Source organism: Cherax quadricarinatus, chromosome 29 (genome assembly GCF_038502225.1).
Source record: "Cherax quadricarinatus isolate ZL_2023a chromosome 29, ASM3850222v1, whole genome shotgun sequence".
Classification (NCBI taxonomy): domain Eukaryota; kingdom Metazoa; phylum Arthropoda; class Malacostraca; order Decapoda; family Parastacidae; genus Cherax; species Cherax quadricarinatus.
The window spans coordinates 16,442,727-16,459,563 of NC_091320.1; the positions used below are offsets into that span (position 1 = coordinate 16,442,727).

Here is a 16,837-nt window from a genome sequence, read left to right on the forward strand (position 1 = left end):
AGCATCACTTGGGAAAAGAAGAGTCCCAGATTTGAAGGGAAGTCACATATTTCTTACCGCTAGACATGCTGAAAAAGGACGACTGAAATGGTATTCCCACAATGCACCACTGGCTCCCCGATTTTTTTTATATGGTGCACACTGACCATGGAGACCCATTCTCTCACATGTAGGCCTACCAGCTTTCTCCTGCTTGATTTGAAGCCGCTAGAATTTATGCGTATAGATACGTCAAACACGGTATCTCCTATGACGTACATATACGACCACGACAGTCAAAGGGTTAAGTAGCTGGGAATTAATTACTGTTATTCACTAACAGTCATGAAAATATGAATTAGAATAAGGGTAAATTCTACTATACTACAGCACTGAACATGGTTGATAATGTGTTGAGATATGGCTTAACAAGGTTCAGTCAAACCAGTGATTGAGAAGAAACATGCTAGCTCTTGATTATTTATTTCAAACTTCCGACCCGTGTCTGATAATTTTACCACGATAATGCCATCACGAGTAAAGCAGTTTTAGTGATGCATTATCACGCTTAAGTTTTTGAAGTCTGTATAATAATTTCTGACGTTTTTTAGTTAGGCACTCATTTATATACACATTACTCTGTTTCTTGATGGAGGAACTTATTAGATCATTTTTTACATCAATGGAATTGAATTTTAACCTAACACTTTTGTAAGTGTATTTTTGGGGGTCTGAAACAGACTAGTCTAATTTACATTATTCCTTATGGGAACAAATTCGCTTGGTAAAGGCACTCAAACACCCTTCTGGAATGAAGAAAGTTTGGAACTCGGGGTACCACTGTATCAAGAAAGTGTTTTAGTTCATGGTTAATATTAGAATTTATGGTTCTGTAAAAGTAGGTTGCACAGTACAGGTTGGCCATCACTAATTCGGCAATCAGTAATCCGGTTCCATCGGTATTCCGGCACTAATTTCAATTAGCATAATTTGAAATTTCCAGGGTTGCCACACCAACCTTCTGCTACTGTTTGGCAGTGCTACTTACTGCATAAGTCATTCCACTGTCTTTTTCTCCATTTATTCTTAAAACCTGCTTACTTTTAGCCCTAGCCATGGCTCCAACGAATAAAAGAAATGCTTCTCATTGTGTAAAGCACATGCACCATACATTGTCCATAAAGATAAGGTGGCTTTGAAGCCACTGTCAGCTGCCACGAGCTCATCTCATTTGGATAAGCTGTGACCAGTAAATTTGGGCCTACATATGAGAGAACCTACATAGTAGGTTGGTAAACAGCTACTGCCCAGGGAGGTACTACCGTCCTGCCAAGTGAGTGTAAAACGAAAGCCTGTAATTGTTTTACATGATGGTAGGATTGCTAGTGTCTTTCGTCGGTCTCATAAACATGCAAGATTTCAGGTACATCTTGCTACTTCTACTTTTTCTTAGGTCACACTACACATACAAGTACAGTACAAGCATATATATATGCACACCTCCTCTGGGTTTTCTTCTATTTTCTTTCTAGTTCTTCTTCTTGTTTATTTCCTCTTATCTCCATGGTGAAGTGGAACAGAATTCTTCCTCCATAAGCCATGTGTGTTGTAAGAGGCGACTAAAATGCCGGGAGCAAGGGGCTAGTAACCCCTTCTCCTGTATAAATTACTAAATTTAAAAAGAGAAACTTTCATTTTTCTTTTTGGGCCACCCTACCTTGACGAGATACGGCCGGTTTGTTGAAAAAAAAAAAATGTGAGAGAACATTTCTGCGTGCTAAGTGTGCACTCTATAAAAAAAAATCCTGCAGCACAAAGTGTATACAGCCCCTCCTCACTTAGTGATGTACTCATTTACCAACGACTCGGACTTGGGTCAAATAACGAAGGAATGGATGAAACGATACTTGTCAACACTTTCAAATCAATAAGAATGGCTAAAAAAAGTATTACAAAAACAGATTTTATGACATAAAAGGAGATATGAACAAGATCTGGAAAACCCTCTCAAATTCTTGGATCTAGGAAACTGCCTTGAAAAAAAGTGATCAACTTAAAACCAAATGAACCTCTCATCCAGCCAACAGATACTACCAACAAACTAAATGCCTTTTTCTTGACTGTAGGAACAACACTAGCAAGCAAAGTCTCAAACTCAAATACACAGCCAAAAGCTCTCACTGGTAACTACCCAAGTACATACACTATTCCTAGCCCCAACAAACCCTACTGATATCTCACTCATCATCAAAACACTAAAGAACAAGGCAGAAGACCTAAATAGCTTGTCACTACTTATGTAAAGAAAAGCTTCTCAATTGCTGTCACCCATTATTGCAACACTTTTTAACAAGTCCACTGAATCTTCAACCTTCCCATCCCTACTCAAGACAGCAAGGGTTACACCTATCCACAAAGAAGATGATCCTACCGATTTAAATAACTTTAGACCTATATCAAACCTACCCCTTCTCATCTAAAATCTTTGAAAAAATAATTCACAAGCAAGTTTACTCCTACTTTGTATCCTACAACATACTTAACCTCTGCCAGTTTGGATTTAGGCCAAACAAAAGTACAAATGATGCAATTATATATATGCTTGAACTTCTATATACGGCACTGGAAAAAAAGGAAATTCCACTGGGCCTCTTCATAGACCTACGGAAAGCATTTGATACAATTGACCACGATCTCTTGCACCCAAAGCTTGAACATTACGGGGTCAGAGGACACTCACTCGATTACCTAAAAATCATATCTTAGCAATAGACACCAGAATGTATACACAAATGGTGTTGCCTCCACCACACAAAATGTTGTTGCTGGAGTTCCCCAGGGTAGTGTCCTTGGACCACTACTCTTTCTCATTTACATCAATGACTCCTAATGTTTCTAAGCTACTTAAACCTGTTCTTTTTGCAGATGACACTACTTATATCTTCTCTCACCCAGATCAAACCATACTTAGAAACACTGTAAATGATGAGCTACTAAAAATATCCACTAGGATGATGACCAACAAACTTACTCTCAGTATCAACAAAACCTACTTCATACTGTGTGGAAACAGAGCTGCAAATATTTAGCTAAACATATTGACAAATGGTTCCTCCATTTCAAGACACATTGACAGAAAATTTTTAGGCCTCCACATTGACAGCTATCTTAAATTTCAGACCCACATACAGCATATCTCCAAAAAAATCTCCAAAACAGTAGGCATCCTCTCTAAGATACGGTACTATGTACCCCAAACCACATTTCTTGCTTGTTACCACTCTCTCATCTACCCTTACCTCACGTATGGTATTTGTGCATGGGGTTCAACCACAGCAAATCACCTTAAACCTTTAATTATCCAACAGTAAGCTGCTGTGAGATTGATTACAAACTCCTGCACCAGGCAACACACCCCACTGCTATTTCAGAGCTTGAACCTGCTTAACATACAAAATACCCACTCATATTATTGTGCCTATGATATACACAGAGCATTATTCTCCAATATTAATCTTCCTCTCAAACTCCTTGAGAACTACAACAGAATGCACTTGCATAACACAAGACAAAACTCTCTTTGATATCCCTTGTGTCCATCCCTGTCCCACTTTAGGGAAATCTTAAAGAGATACCAGAAACAGAGCACTCTGGACAGTTATTTTGTGAGACAGGGGTCCAGTGACTCTCAAGCTGGGAAGTAACCCCAGAGAAGGCTTTGCTACCTAAAGTCTTCATGGAGGGGGATTCCCCTTCCAAACACTAATTCCTCCCTCCTTCCTCCTCCCTATCTTCCAGAAGCCAGCATTAGCCTTCAATAAAGGTATGTAATACTTACATAATTGTTAAAAAATATATTTTTTTGTGAATATTTTTGTTTGGAACGGATTAATTATATTTCCATTAATTCTTATGGGAAATATTAATTTAGTTTTCAGCTATTTCGGTTATCAGCCGACATTCTGGAATGAATTATGGCCGATAATCGGGGTTCCACTGTATACATAGTATTAAGTAGCATGTTAAGCATTAAGTTTAGTCTGCTCAAAATGACCAGGCATGATAGTGGCTTTTTTGTTTTTACTAACACATCGGCCGATTCCCACCAAGGCAGGGTGGCCCGAAAAAGAAAAACCTTTCATCATCATTCACTCCATCACTGTCTTGCCAGAGGGGTGCTTTACACTACAGTTATAAAACTGCAAAATTAACACCCCTCCTTCAGAGTGCAGGCACTGTACTTCCCATCTCCAGGACTCAAGTCCGGCCTGCCGGTTTCCCTGAATCCCTTCATAAATGCTACTTTGCTCACACTCCAACAGCACGTCAAGTATTAAAAACCATTTGTCTCCATTCACTCCTGTCAAATACGCTCATATATGCTTGCTGGAACTCCAAACACCTCGCACACAAAACCTCCTTTACCCCCTCCCGCCAACCCTTCCTAGGCCGACCCCTACCCCACCTTCCTTTCACTACAGATTTATACACTCTCGAAGTCATTCTGTTTTGTTCCATTCTCTCTACATGTCCGAACCACCTCAACAACCCCTCCTCAGCCCTCTGGATAATAGTTTTGGTAATGCCACACCTCCTAATTTCCGAACTATGAATTCTAAGTATTATGTACACACCACACATTGCCCTCAGACATGACATCTCCACTGCCTCCAGCCTTCTCCTCGTTGCAACATTCATCACCCATGTTTCACACTCATACACGAGTGTTGGTACAACTATACTCTCATACATTCCCCTTTTTTGCTTCCACGGACAAAGTTCTTTGTCTCCACAGACTCTTAAGTGCACCACTCACCCTTTTCCACTCATCAATTCTGTGATTCACCTCATCCTTCATAGACCCATCTGCTGACATGCCCACTCCTAAATATCTGAATACATTCACCTGCTCCATACTCTCTCCCTCCAAACTGATATCCAGTCTTTCGTCACCTAATCTTTTTATCCTCATAACCTTACTCTTTCCTATATTCACTTTCAATTTTCTTCTTTTACATACCCTACCAAATTCATTCACCAACCTCTGCAACTTCTCTTCAGAATCTTCCAAAAGCACCATGTCATCAGCAAAGAGCAACTGTGACAACTCCCAATTTGTGTTTGATTCTTTATCTTTTAATTAACTCTACACCTCTTGCCAATACCCTAGCATTCACTTCTCTTACAACCCCATATATAAATACATGTACAGTGGACCCCCGCATAACGATTACCTCCGAATGCGACCAATTATGTAAGTGTATTTATGTAAGTGCGTTTGTACATGTATGTTTGGGGGTCTGAAATGGACTAATCTACTTCACAATATTCCTTACGGGAATAAATTCGGTCAGTACTGGCACCTGAACATACTCATGGAGTGAAAAAATATCGTTAACCGGGGGTCCACTGTATATTGAATAACCATGATGACATCACACATCCTTGTCTATGGCCTACTTTTACTGGGAAATAATCTCCCTCTCTCCTACATACTCTAACCTGAGCCTCACTATCCTCGAAAAAAGCTCTTCACTACTTTCAGTAATCTACCTCCCATACCATACACCTGCAACATCTGCCACATTGCCCCCCTATCCACCCTGTCATATTTTTTTTTTCAACAAGTCAGCTGTCTCCCACCAAGGCAGGGTGACCCAAAAAGAAAGAAAATCCCCAAAAAGAAAATACTTTCATCATCATTCAACACTTTCACCTCACTCACACATAATCACTGTTTTTGCAGAGGTGCTCAGAACACAACAGTTTGGAATCATATATGTATAAAGATACACAACATATCCCTCCAAACTGCTAATATCCCGAAACCCCTCCTTTAGAGTGCAGGCACTGTACTTCCCATTTCCAGGATTCAAGTCCGGCTATATAAAAATAACCGGTTTCCCTGAATCTCTTCACTAAATATTACCCTGCTCACACTCCAACAGATCATCAGGTCCCAAATACCATTTGTCTCCATTCACTCCTATCGAACACACTCATGCACGCCTGCTGGAAGTCCAAGTCCCTCGCCCACAAAACCTCCCTTACCCCTTCCTTCCAACCTTTTCGAGGACGACCCCTACCCCGCCTTCCTTCTCCAACAGATTTAAATGCTCTCCATGTCATTCTACTTTGATTCATTCTCTCTAAATGACCAAACCACCTCAACAACCCCTCTTCAGCCCTCTGACTAATACTTTTATTAACTCCACACCTTCTCCTAATTTCCACACTCCTAATTTTCTGAATAATATTTACACCACACATTGCCCTTAGACAGGGCGTCTCCACTGCCTCCAACTACCTCCTCGCTGCTGCATTCACAACCCAAGCTTCACACCTATATAAGAGTGTTGATACTACTATACTTTCATACATTCCCTTCTTTGCCTCCATAGATAACATTTTTTGACTTCACATATACCTCAACTCACCACTCACCTCTTCTCCCTCATCAATTCTACGATTAACCTCATCCTTCATAAATCCATCCGCCAACACGTCAACTCCCAAGTACGTATCTGAAAACATTCACTTCTTCCATACTCCTCCTCCCCAATTTGATATTCAATTTTTCTTTATCTAAATCATTTGATACCCTCATCACCTTACTCTTTTCTATGTTCACTTTCAACTATTTACCTTTACACACATTCCCAAACTCATCCACTAACCTTCGCAATTTTTCTTTGGAATCTCCCATAAGCACAGTATCATCAGCAAAAAGTAACTGTATCAATTCCCATTTCGTATTTGATTCCCCATAATTTAATCCCACCCCTCTACCGAACACCCTAGCATTTACTTCTTTTACAACCCCATCTATAAATATATTAAACAACTATGGTGACATTACACATCCCTGTCTCTGACCTACTTTTACCAGGAAATAGTCTCCCTCTCTTCTACACACCCTAACCTGAGCCTCACTATCCTTATAAAAACTCTTTACAGCATTTAGCAACTTACCGCCTATTCCATATATTACTTGCAACATCTGCCACATTGTTCCCCTATCCACTCTATCATATGCCTTTTCTAAATCCATAAATGCAATAAAAACTTCCCTACCTTTATCTAAATTATGTTCACATATATGTTTCAATGTAAACACTTGATCTACACATCCCCTACCCACTCTGAAACCTCCTTGCTCATCTGCAATCCTACATTCTGTCTTACCTCTAATTCTTTCAATTATAACCCTACCATACACTTTTCCTGGTATACTCAGTAAACTTATTCCTCTATAATTTTTACCATCTCTTTTGTCCCCCTTCCCTTTATACTTTATACTTTATACTCCCTGGTATACTCAGTAAACTTATTCCTCTGTAATTTTTACCATCTCTTTTGTCCCCCTTCCCTTTATATAAAGGGACTATACATGCTCTCTGCCAATCCCTAGGTACCTTCCCCTCTTTCATGCATTTATTAAACAAAAGTACCAACCACTCCAACACTATATCCCCCCCTGCTTTTAACATTTCTGTCATGATCCCATCAGTTCCAGCTGCTTTACCCCCTTTCATTCTATGTAATGCCTCACATACCTCCCCCACACTTACATTCTGCTCTTCTTCACTCCTAAAAGATGGTATACCTCCCTGGCCAGTGCATGAAATTACCGCCTCCCTTTCTTCGTCGACATTTAAAAGTTCCTCAAAATATTCTCGCCATCTACCTAATACCTCCATCTCCCCATCTACTAACTCTCCTACTCTGTTTTTAACTGACAAATCCATACATTCCCTAGGCTTTCTTAACTTGTTTAACTCACTCCAAAAATTTTTCTTATTTTCATTAAAATTTCTTGACAGTGCCTCTCCCATTCTATCATCTGCTCTCCTTTTGCACTCTCTCACCACTCTCTTCACTTTTCTTTTAGTCTCCATATACTCTGCTCTTCTTATAACACTTCTGCTTTGTAAAAACCTCTCATAAGCTAACTTTTTCTCTTTTATCACACCCTTTACTTCATCATTCCACCAATCACTCCTCTTTCCTCCTGCCCCCACCCTCCTATAACCACAAACTTCTGCCCCACATTCTAATACTGCATTTTTAAAACTCATCCAACCCTCTTCAACCCTTCCCCCCCACTACTCATCTTTGCACTAACCCACCTTTCTGCCAATAGTCGCTAATATCTCGCCCGAACTTCCTCCTCCCTTAGCTTATACTTTCACTTCACTCCTACTTGTTATTGCCACCTTCCTCTTGTCCCATCTACCTCTTACTCTAACTGTAGCTACAATTAAATAATGATCCTATATATGCCACAAAAACCTCTTTACCCTTATCTAAATACTGTTCGCCTATATGTTTCCTCGTTCATCTACTATCCTACTCTCCGTCTTACTCTTAATTCTTTCAATAATAACTCTACCATACACTTTACCAGGTATACTCAACAGACTTATTCCCCAATAATTTTTGCACCATCTTTTATCCCCTTTCCCTTTATACAAAGGAACTATGCGTGCTCTCTGCCAATCCCTAGGTACCTTACCCTCTTCCATATATTTATTAAATAGCACCAACCTCTCCAAAACTATATTCCCTCCTGCTTTCAACATTTCTATCTTTATCCCATGAATCCCAGCTGCCTTACCCCCTTTCATTCTACCCACTGCCTCACAAACTTCCCCCACATTCACAACTGGCTCTTCCTCACCCCTACAAGATGCTATTCCTCCTTGCCCTATAAACGAAATCACAGCTTCCCTATCTTCATGAACATTTAACAATTCCTCAAAATATTCCCTCCATCTTCCTAATACCTCTAACTCTTCATTTAATAACTCTCCTCTCCTATGTTTAACTGTCAAATCCATTTGTTCCCTAGGCTTCCTCAACTTATTAATCTCACTCCAAAACATTTTCTTATTTTCAACAAAATTTGTTGATAACATCTCTAACACTCTCTCATTTGCTTTCTTTTTAAAATGCTTCACCACTCTCTTAACCTCTCTTTTTCTCTCTATATACTCTTCCCTCCTTGTATCACTTCTACTTTGTAAAAACCTCTCATATGCTAACTTTTTCTCTCTTACTGCTCTATTTACATGATCATTCCACCAATTGCTCTTCTTCCCTCCCGCACCCACTTTCCTGTAACCACAAACTTCTGCTAAACACTCTAACACTACACAGTTAAACCTACCCCACACATCTTCGACCCCATTGCCTATACTCTCACTAGCCCATCTATTCTCCAATAGTTGTTTATATCTTACCCTAATTGCGTCCTCTTTTAGTTTATACACCTTCACCTCTCTCTTACTTGCTGCTTCTATTTTCCTTGTATCCCATCTACCTTTTACTCTCATTGTAGCTACAACTAGAAAGTGATCTGATATATCTGTGGCCCCTCTATAAACATGTACATCCTGAAGTCTACTCAATAGTCTTTTATCTACCAATACGTAGTCCAACAAACTACTGTCATTACACCCTACATCATATCTTGTATACTTATTTATCCTCTTTTTCTTAAAATACGTATTACTTATAACTAAACCCCTTTCTATACAAAGTTCAATCAAAGGGCTTTCTTTATACTTAGCAAATCAAAATTGTAATTACATATTGTAAACTATGCAAAGAAATAAAATCCTTAATCCTTAAGAGTTGAAGAAAACTGATTAATTTTAGGAGCCTTTTACAATTATATAATGACAGTAATATGAATGTAGATTCAGAAGTGTGGTAAGGTTTACGTTATATGGACATCTCATAGACAAATTACTTTACTACAGTAAATGTTGCAATTAATTTTTCCTGAACTTCACTAATAAAAATAAAAAATACTCAATATAAGTGACTAAGAGGGAGCAGAAGTGGGTGACCAGTAATATTAACTATGGTGGAAAGGGTGGACACTGTTTTGTTATAACAACAACAATAATGGACAATTTCCCAACCGATGGACCTAGCGAATTTGTTCCACATTACTTAAGTCTGTTACTTAGAGGTTTGTTATATTGAGGGTTTACTCAATGTATTACAAAGATGATTTAAAGAAAAAGATGATTCTCATTTTCACTAAGAAACTTAACCCTTTGAGGGACCACCCCATAGTTCTACAGCTGTGAAGCCAGGTTCCAAGCCATAGTACTACGTCATGAGCTCAGCTCACTCAGATAAGCTGTGAGCAGTAAATTTTGGCCTAGATATGAGAGAATGCATCTATGTGGTATGTGTGTACCACATAAAAAATCCTGTAGCACGGAGTGCATAATGAGAAAAAAAAACTGTGACCATGTTTTTGGATTAAAACAGCGACTTTGTGGTGTATTTTTGTATGGTTTTTAAGGTTGTATTTGCAGTTTCTTGGTCTCATTTGATAGAATGGAAGATATATTACAGAAATAAAGATGATTTTGACTGGTTTTAGTACTCAAAATAGCTTAAAATTAAGCTCTAAGTAGCAAAAATGTTTGATTTTTGCCGATGTTCAAGAGTAAACAAATCACAGCATGCGTCCAATACACTTCTGCTGGTGGGTCTAATGTGCGTTCACAAATGCGCTGATATTATTTATACAATTATTACAATATTGCATACCAGTAAATCTTCTATTTTTTTGTGATAATAAAAATTCTTTATGTGAATAAAAACTTGAAATAGAATTCATGTGTAAAGCCTGGAAACATAACTAATAAACAGATAAATGTTATTTTAGTACCAGGAATGCCTGCCCTGTTCATTCTGGAACCTATTTTGAAACTGGAATATTTTGAACTTTGTGTGAAATTGGCCAAGTTACCAATTTCCGATCACTTTACTGGGTAGTTGAAATAGTCGAGTGGGCAATTTCTTGTTCTCAGTAGATAAAATGAAACACATACTAGCAAAATAGCTAAGAATTTGGTCTAATGGAACAATGTAATTAGCCAAAAATAAGACTCAAAGTGGGCACAATCGCCGATGCATATCTGATGCAGCAAAATTCACGACCGTAATTTCGTCGATTTTAGATCAAATTTCATACTTTTGGTTTTATTACATTCAGAAAAAGATTCTCTACCATTTCATAAGAAAAATAATAATTTTTTTTTTGTTTTTTTTTTTAAATTCTTGAACCCTGAGGGGAATTTTCAGATTGAGGGTCTGGGCCCTCAAAAGGTTAATGCTATGATATACAAGCTACTGTGCTTTAAGTATTCCAATGTCACAGCTCTTAGTCCTTCCATGAACTCTGACCTCACATTACACTAGGTCCAATAAGACTTCCAAAATGTTCTCAATCTTTTGATCAGTACACCCATGAATCATAACTGAAAATTTTCAACAATAAAACTGTTACCTAAAAAAAAAAAATCAAACTGCACAACTTTTTATCACTTAAGCATGATCACACCCTCTGGGAGGAAGAGCTGGGTGTTGGCACATACTTGATATAGCATAAATATTAGGCTGAGTTCATAAACGATGGATATTATAAAGGTGAACCTCCATATTGCAGGGTGCGGCCGCTTGAATGGCCCATCAGGGGTCACAGTTACTCCCAAGAGGATGAAGGCAGACACACTGGCGACTAAACCTCTGCAACAAAAATATACAACTTTTATATGCAGTGGAAGAGTGATACAGTACAAGATTTATTTCTTCAAGATTTGGTCAATAGCATCATTCTTCTCATAACTAACCATTACAAATTGTGAATTTCTAGTTTTCCACATACCAGTACAGTGGAACCTCAGTTGTCAAACAGACTAGTTGTCGAACAAATCGGTTCCTGAACAAGGAATTTAGTCCTGGTTTTCGTACGTGATCTAGGTTGTCAAATGACAATGCTCAGACCACATGATCAGGAGACAGCATCCACAGCGTGGGTCTCAGTCAATATAGCAACTAAAGCGTGCTGTAAACATCTCGAGCTGTTGCTGGGTATCTTGTGAAGGCAGTGAAACCAAAAGTACGAAATCTGATGGAAAGCTTACTAAATTACACTATCACAAAGTTAGCGGTCTTGGTGATATTTAAACATTGGCAATTCTGTCCACTTTGAACCCTATTTTAGGCCAATTCCATTGTTCCAGTCGACCAAACTCATAGCTATTTTGTTAGAATTCCTTTTATTCTATCGAATGAGTACAAGAAACTTCCCATTTACCTGTATCAACTACTCAGTGAAGTGATTTGGCTAATTTTACACAAAATTCAAGAAAGACCAATTTCAAAATATGGTCCAGCATAAACAATGCAGATATTCCTGGCACTAAAATTACATTTTATCTGTTCATTAGTCACATCTCCTGGCCCCTCTTACATTACGCTTGCTTTTCATTTTGAATTTTATTCGCACAAAAATAGAAGATTTACTGTTATTTAGAGTACTGCATAATTGTAATAATTGTATAAATAATATCAGCACATTTGTGAATGCATATTAGACCCACCAGTTGATGTGTATTAGACGCGTGATATGATTTGTTTACTCTTGAACTTCGGCAAAAATCAAACATTTCCGATTCTTTGAGCTCAATTTCACGCTACTTTTATTCTTTAAACCATTGAAAATCATCTATATTTCTGTAATATATCTTCCAATCTATCAAATGAGACCAAGAAAACAAGAATACAACCATACGAAAATACACCGCAAAGTCGCTGTTTTAAGCCAAAAACACAGTTGCAGTTTTTTCTCCTTATGCACTGCATGCTGCAGGATTTTTTCTTATACTGCATATACCGACCATGCAGACCCATTCTCTACCAGTTTTCTCCCACAAGATTTGAAGCCGCTAGAATTTTGCCATTAGCTCTCCTCTGCCAGGTAAGAGGCAGTTAAATTTTCATTCACTGTACGGTATTTCAGTTAAATTTTCATTTAGTATTCACTTTTATGATTTCTGTATGCTGTATAATTTTATACATTGTTTTGTGTAGTAGTTAGTACATTATTATTTTTTTTTTTTTTTTTTTCAACAAGTCGGCCGTCTCCCACCGAGGCAGGGTACCCAAAAAAGAAAGAAAATCCCCAAAAAGAAAATACTTTCATCATCATCATTCAACACTTTCACCACACTCGCACATTATCACTGTTTTTGCAGAGGTGCTCAGAATACAACAGTCTAGAAGCATACACATATAAAGATACACAACATTATTATTATTATTAATAAATTATTATACTGTCATTTTTGGTCTGGAACAGAGTAATTCTATTTACATTATTCTTTATGGGAAAAATTGGTTTGTTTGCTGAACCGACATCTGAAATGAATTAAGTTCGACAACTGAGGTTCCACTGTATCTCTTGACAAAATATTACACCTGCTATAAAATATAATTGTATCTCTCAACAAAATATTACACCCACTATGAAATATAACAAGTCCTCTCTTAACGTCGTCGACAGGTTCTTGGAAACTGACTTTAAGGGAAATGATGTACGTATAACAAAACCAAATTTACCATATTCTAATTGATATACAGTAGGGCCCTGCTTTACACCATTTCACCTTATGATGTTCTGCTAATACAGTGATTTCAAATTATGACCAAAACTCGCTTTACAGCAACCTGTCTTTCTAATATGGCACAACCCACCCAATTTGTTTACATTCTCCATGAGCGCATCTCTCTATTATGTCTGGAAACTTTCCAAAATTTCAAGCGTTTTAAAGTTATTGCATATTTTATATGTGCTCTGATAATAATACTTGTGTACCTGTACCAAAATATACTTACACGCTGTGCTGGCATGCAGGTACACATTAAAATCACTAAGAGTGTCCCTCTAGTCTTACTGCAATAGTAATATTAATAGTACATAATAATAATCACTCTTGAGCATATTAAATGTCTTATTTTACATTAATATAGATATTTTCATTAATTCATCTATGATATTTTCTTCAAAATTATATAAGAAACACATTACATAGCATATAAACATGCTATGTTTACATGCTATGGAGGTGTGAGAGCTGGGCGCAGGGAAAACATTATGTTTTCTCTGGTCCAGCACTTGAGAAAATGTGTATGAATCTGCGTTTGGCCTAGTCACTTCCCTTAACACTGCGTTTTTGTTTACAATTCTCGGCATGAATTATTCATTACTTCTCCCTTCGTTTATGATGGAATCTAAAAGCAGTTGTTAGAAACGATTAAATTCAGTGAACAAGGTATGTCGATGGCAATAACATGGCTCTGGGCTACAGTGTAGATAGCCGGTCAGTGTAGCCCAGGCAGGATACACCTACCGGCTACCTACATCTGACTTCCTACAAATAAGTACTACTCGCCTCTCATCCAACATTAAGACTACACATATTTCAAGGTAAATAATGAGTGTATTGTATGTGTACATGTATTTTATCTCTCTGGGCTGCCTTAAATATCGTATATTAAGATCAGGACGGGGAGCCAGGGCTACCTACACCTGACTTCCTACAAATGAGTACTACTCACCTCTTGCCCTATATTAATAAGACTACAATTATTTTAAGGTAAGTAATGAATGTACTGTGTATGTATTTTACTTTTTATTGTGTTTTTAATGCCTAGTTCTATTACTAACTTAATATAATTTAGGGTAAACTTCTTGTCTGGCATTTATATGCATTTATAAGTAGAATAAATAGCATTCTGCTTTCTGGCGATAGCCTGGATCCTAACCTGCCATATAGGTGGGGTCTTACTGCAAACATCAGGGGTGCACAGTGCACCTTTAACACTCATTGCAACATGGTTAAATCAAGGAGTAAATGTTTGCAAAGCAAAAATTGTAAGGAGAACCTCCTACCCATGCAGTTCAAATATGAACGTGCAAATTCCACACAGATTGTGACCCCAGCCGAGAATCAATTTTTTTTATCATCAGTGTTATAACAAAACGACGTTAAGTGAGGGCTTATTGTACTCCATTTGGTAATTTTTATGTTCAGTGTTTTGGTTGAAGGAATTTATAATCTCTAAAATTAGTCTATTAATAAATAAATACTTACAATTAATGAAAATGAATAAACCGGAATAACAGTTAAAAAACGAGAGAATATTTTTTAGATAGAAAAACAAATGAATGACACACTTAAATATCATTCTAATACCTTATAATACTGCAAATATTTTAGAACACATGGTAAATATTAAACCAATGTACTAGACCAAGTACTAACATATGTACAATAGAAGTTAGATTCAGGCAAAAATACCACCAGTGACATGCAGATATCTCATCATTTTTTTTTTTTCAGAAGAAATATGCCTCCTGCAAATGAAGGCAAACATTTCAAAATAAGAAATATAGCTATCATGACCACATACCTCTTTGTGTTATCAACCATGTCCTCATCAGGAGGAGTGAGTGCTTCATATAACAGGAAGCATATCATAAACACCAGTGCTGTTAGTGTGTGGGCACGCCTAGAAACAAAAATATATTTCTTCAGTTTTAGGAACTTGACTATACTATATCTCAATTATCATATAAAACAAGTCAATTACTCACAGACCAAGAAATGAGAGAAATAGAGGCATATAGAGGATGAGGAATAAACAGCAACATAAACAAACAAACAAAATTTATTTCTTTGCAAGATTACATTGAGATTATGAAATTACAATAATGATTTGCAGTGCAAAGAGAACCACTATCATGGCTAGGCATTATGGGCAGACTTAATTTAATGGCTTACAGACTACTTAATACTAAAGAAATTGATCATAGTTTAAGTTGCTGATGACACCAAAAAAGGCCATCCAATTCATTCTAATGAGGACATTAGAGCACTCCAGGATGATATGAATAGACTGATGCAGTGGTCGGAGAAGCCGCAGATGCAATTTAATATAGGCAAATGCAAAGTTCTAAATGTTGGACAGGAAAATAGCCATGCCACATATACACTAAATAATGTAGACCTTAATATTACTGACTGTGAAAAAGATTTAGTTCTGGTTAGAAGTAATCTGAAACCAAGACAATAGTGCATATGTGTTTGCAATCAAGCTAACAGAATCCTTGGCATCATATCAAGAAGTATAAATAATAGAAGTCTTCAGGTTGTTCTTCAACTCTATGTATCTTTGGTTAGGCCTCATTTAGATTATGCTGCACAGTTCTGGTCACCATATTACAGAATGGATATACAGTGGACCCCCACCTTACGATGGCATCGCGTTACGTTAAATCCGCCATACGATACATTTTAACGCAAAAATTTTGCCTCGCCTCACACTAAAAAAGTCGCCTCGCTCAATTCGTCCGGGACGTGTTCCACGCGTGGCCTCAGCTGCCCCGTGCATGCCAGTTTTTACAAGCCAGCCAGTGCGGTCGCATCCACGCATACATTTGGTACATTTCATATTATCATAGTGTTTTTAGTGATTGTACCTGCAAAATAAGTCACCATGGGCCCCAAGAAAGCTTCTAGTGCCAACCCTGTGGGAAAAAAGGTGAAAATTACCATGAAAATGAAGAAAGAGATAATTGCTAAGTACGAAAGAAGAAGGGAAGTAACCCCAGAAAAGGACTTGAAACCTCAAGTCCTAATGGAAGGGGATTTCTCTTCTAAACAATAACAACTTCCACGCTCCCCTCCTCCCATCCCATCAATCATCACCAGATCTTCAATAAGGGTAAGTGTCATGTATTGTATTCTTTGTAGAGTACAGTGGATCCTCAACCAATGATATTAATCCGTTCCTGAGAGCTCATTGTTAGTCGAGTTAATTTTCCCCATAAGAAATAATGGAAATCAAATTAATCCGTTCCTGACACCCCAAAGTATTGAAAAAATAAATTTTTTACCAGATGAAATATTAATTTTAATACACACAAACTGAAGAAAACATGTACAGTTACATGACACTTACCTTTCTTGAAGATCTGGTGATGACT

At 37.6% G+C, this 16,837-nt stretch overlaps 1 protein-coding gene across 1 annotated transcript in view; it reads right to left on the reverse strand.

Moving 5' to 3' along the window:
- LOC128690516 (phosphatidylserine synthase 2) overlaps window positions 1–16,837 on the reverse strand; it is a gene marked incomplete in the record, with an annotated part of 412,859 nt that overhangs the window by 142,292 nt on the left and 253,730 nt on the right. Inside the window, 2 exon segments of the mRNA XM_070089624.1 lie at window positions 11,382–11,532; window positions 15,262–15,360. Of these exon segments, the coding sequence (XP_069945725.1) occupies window positions 11,382–11,532; window positions 15,262–15,360 (250 nt within the window).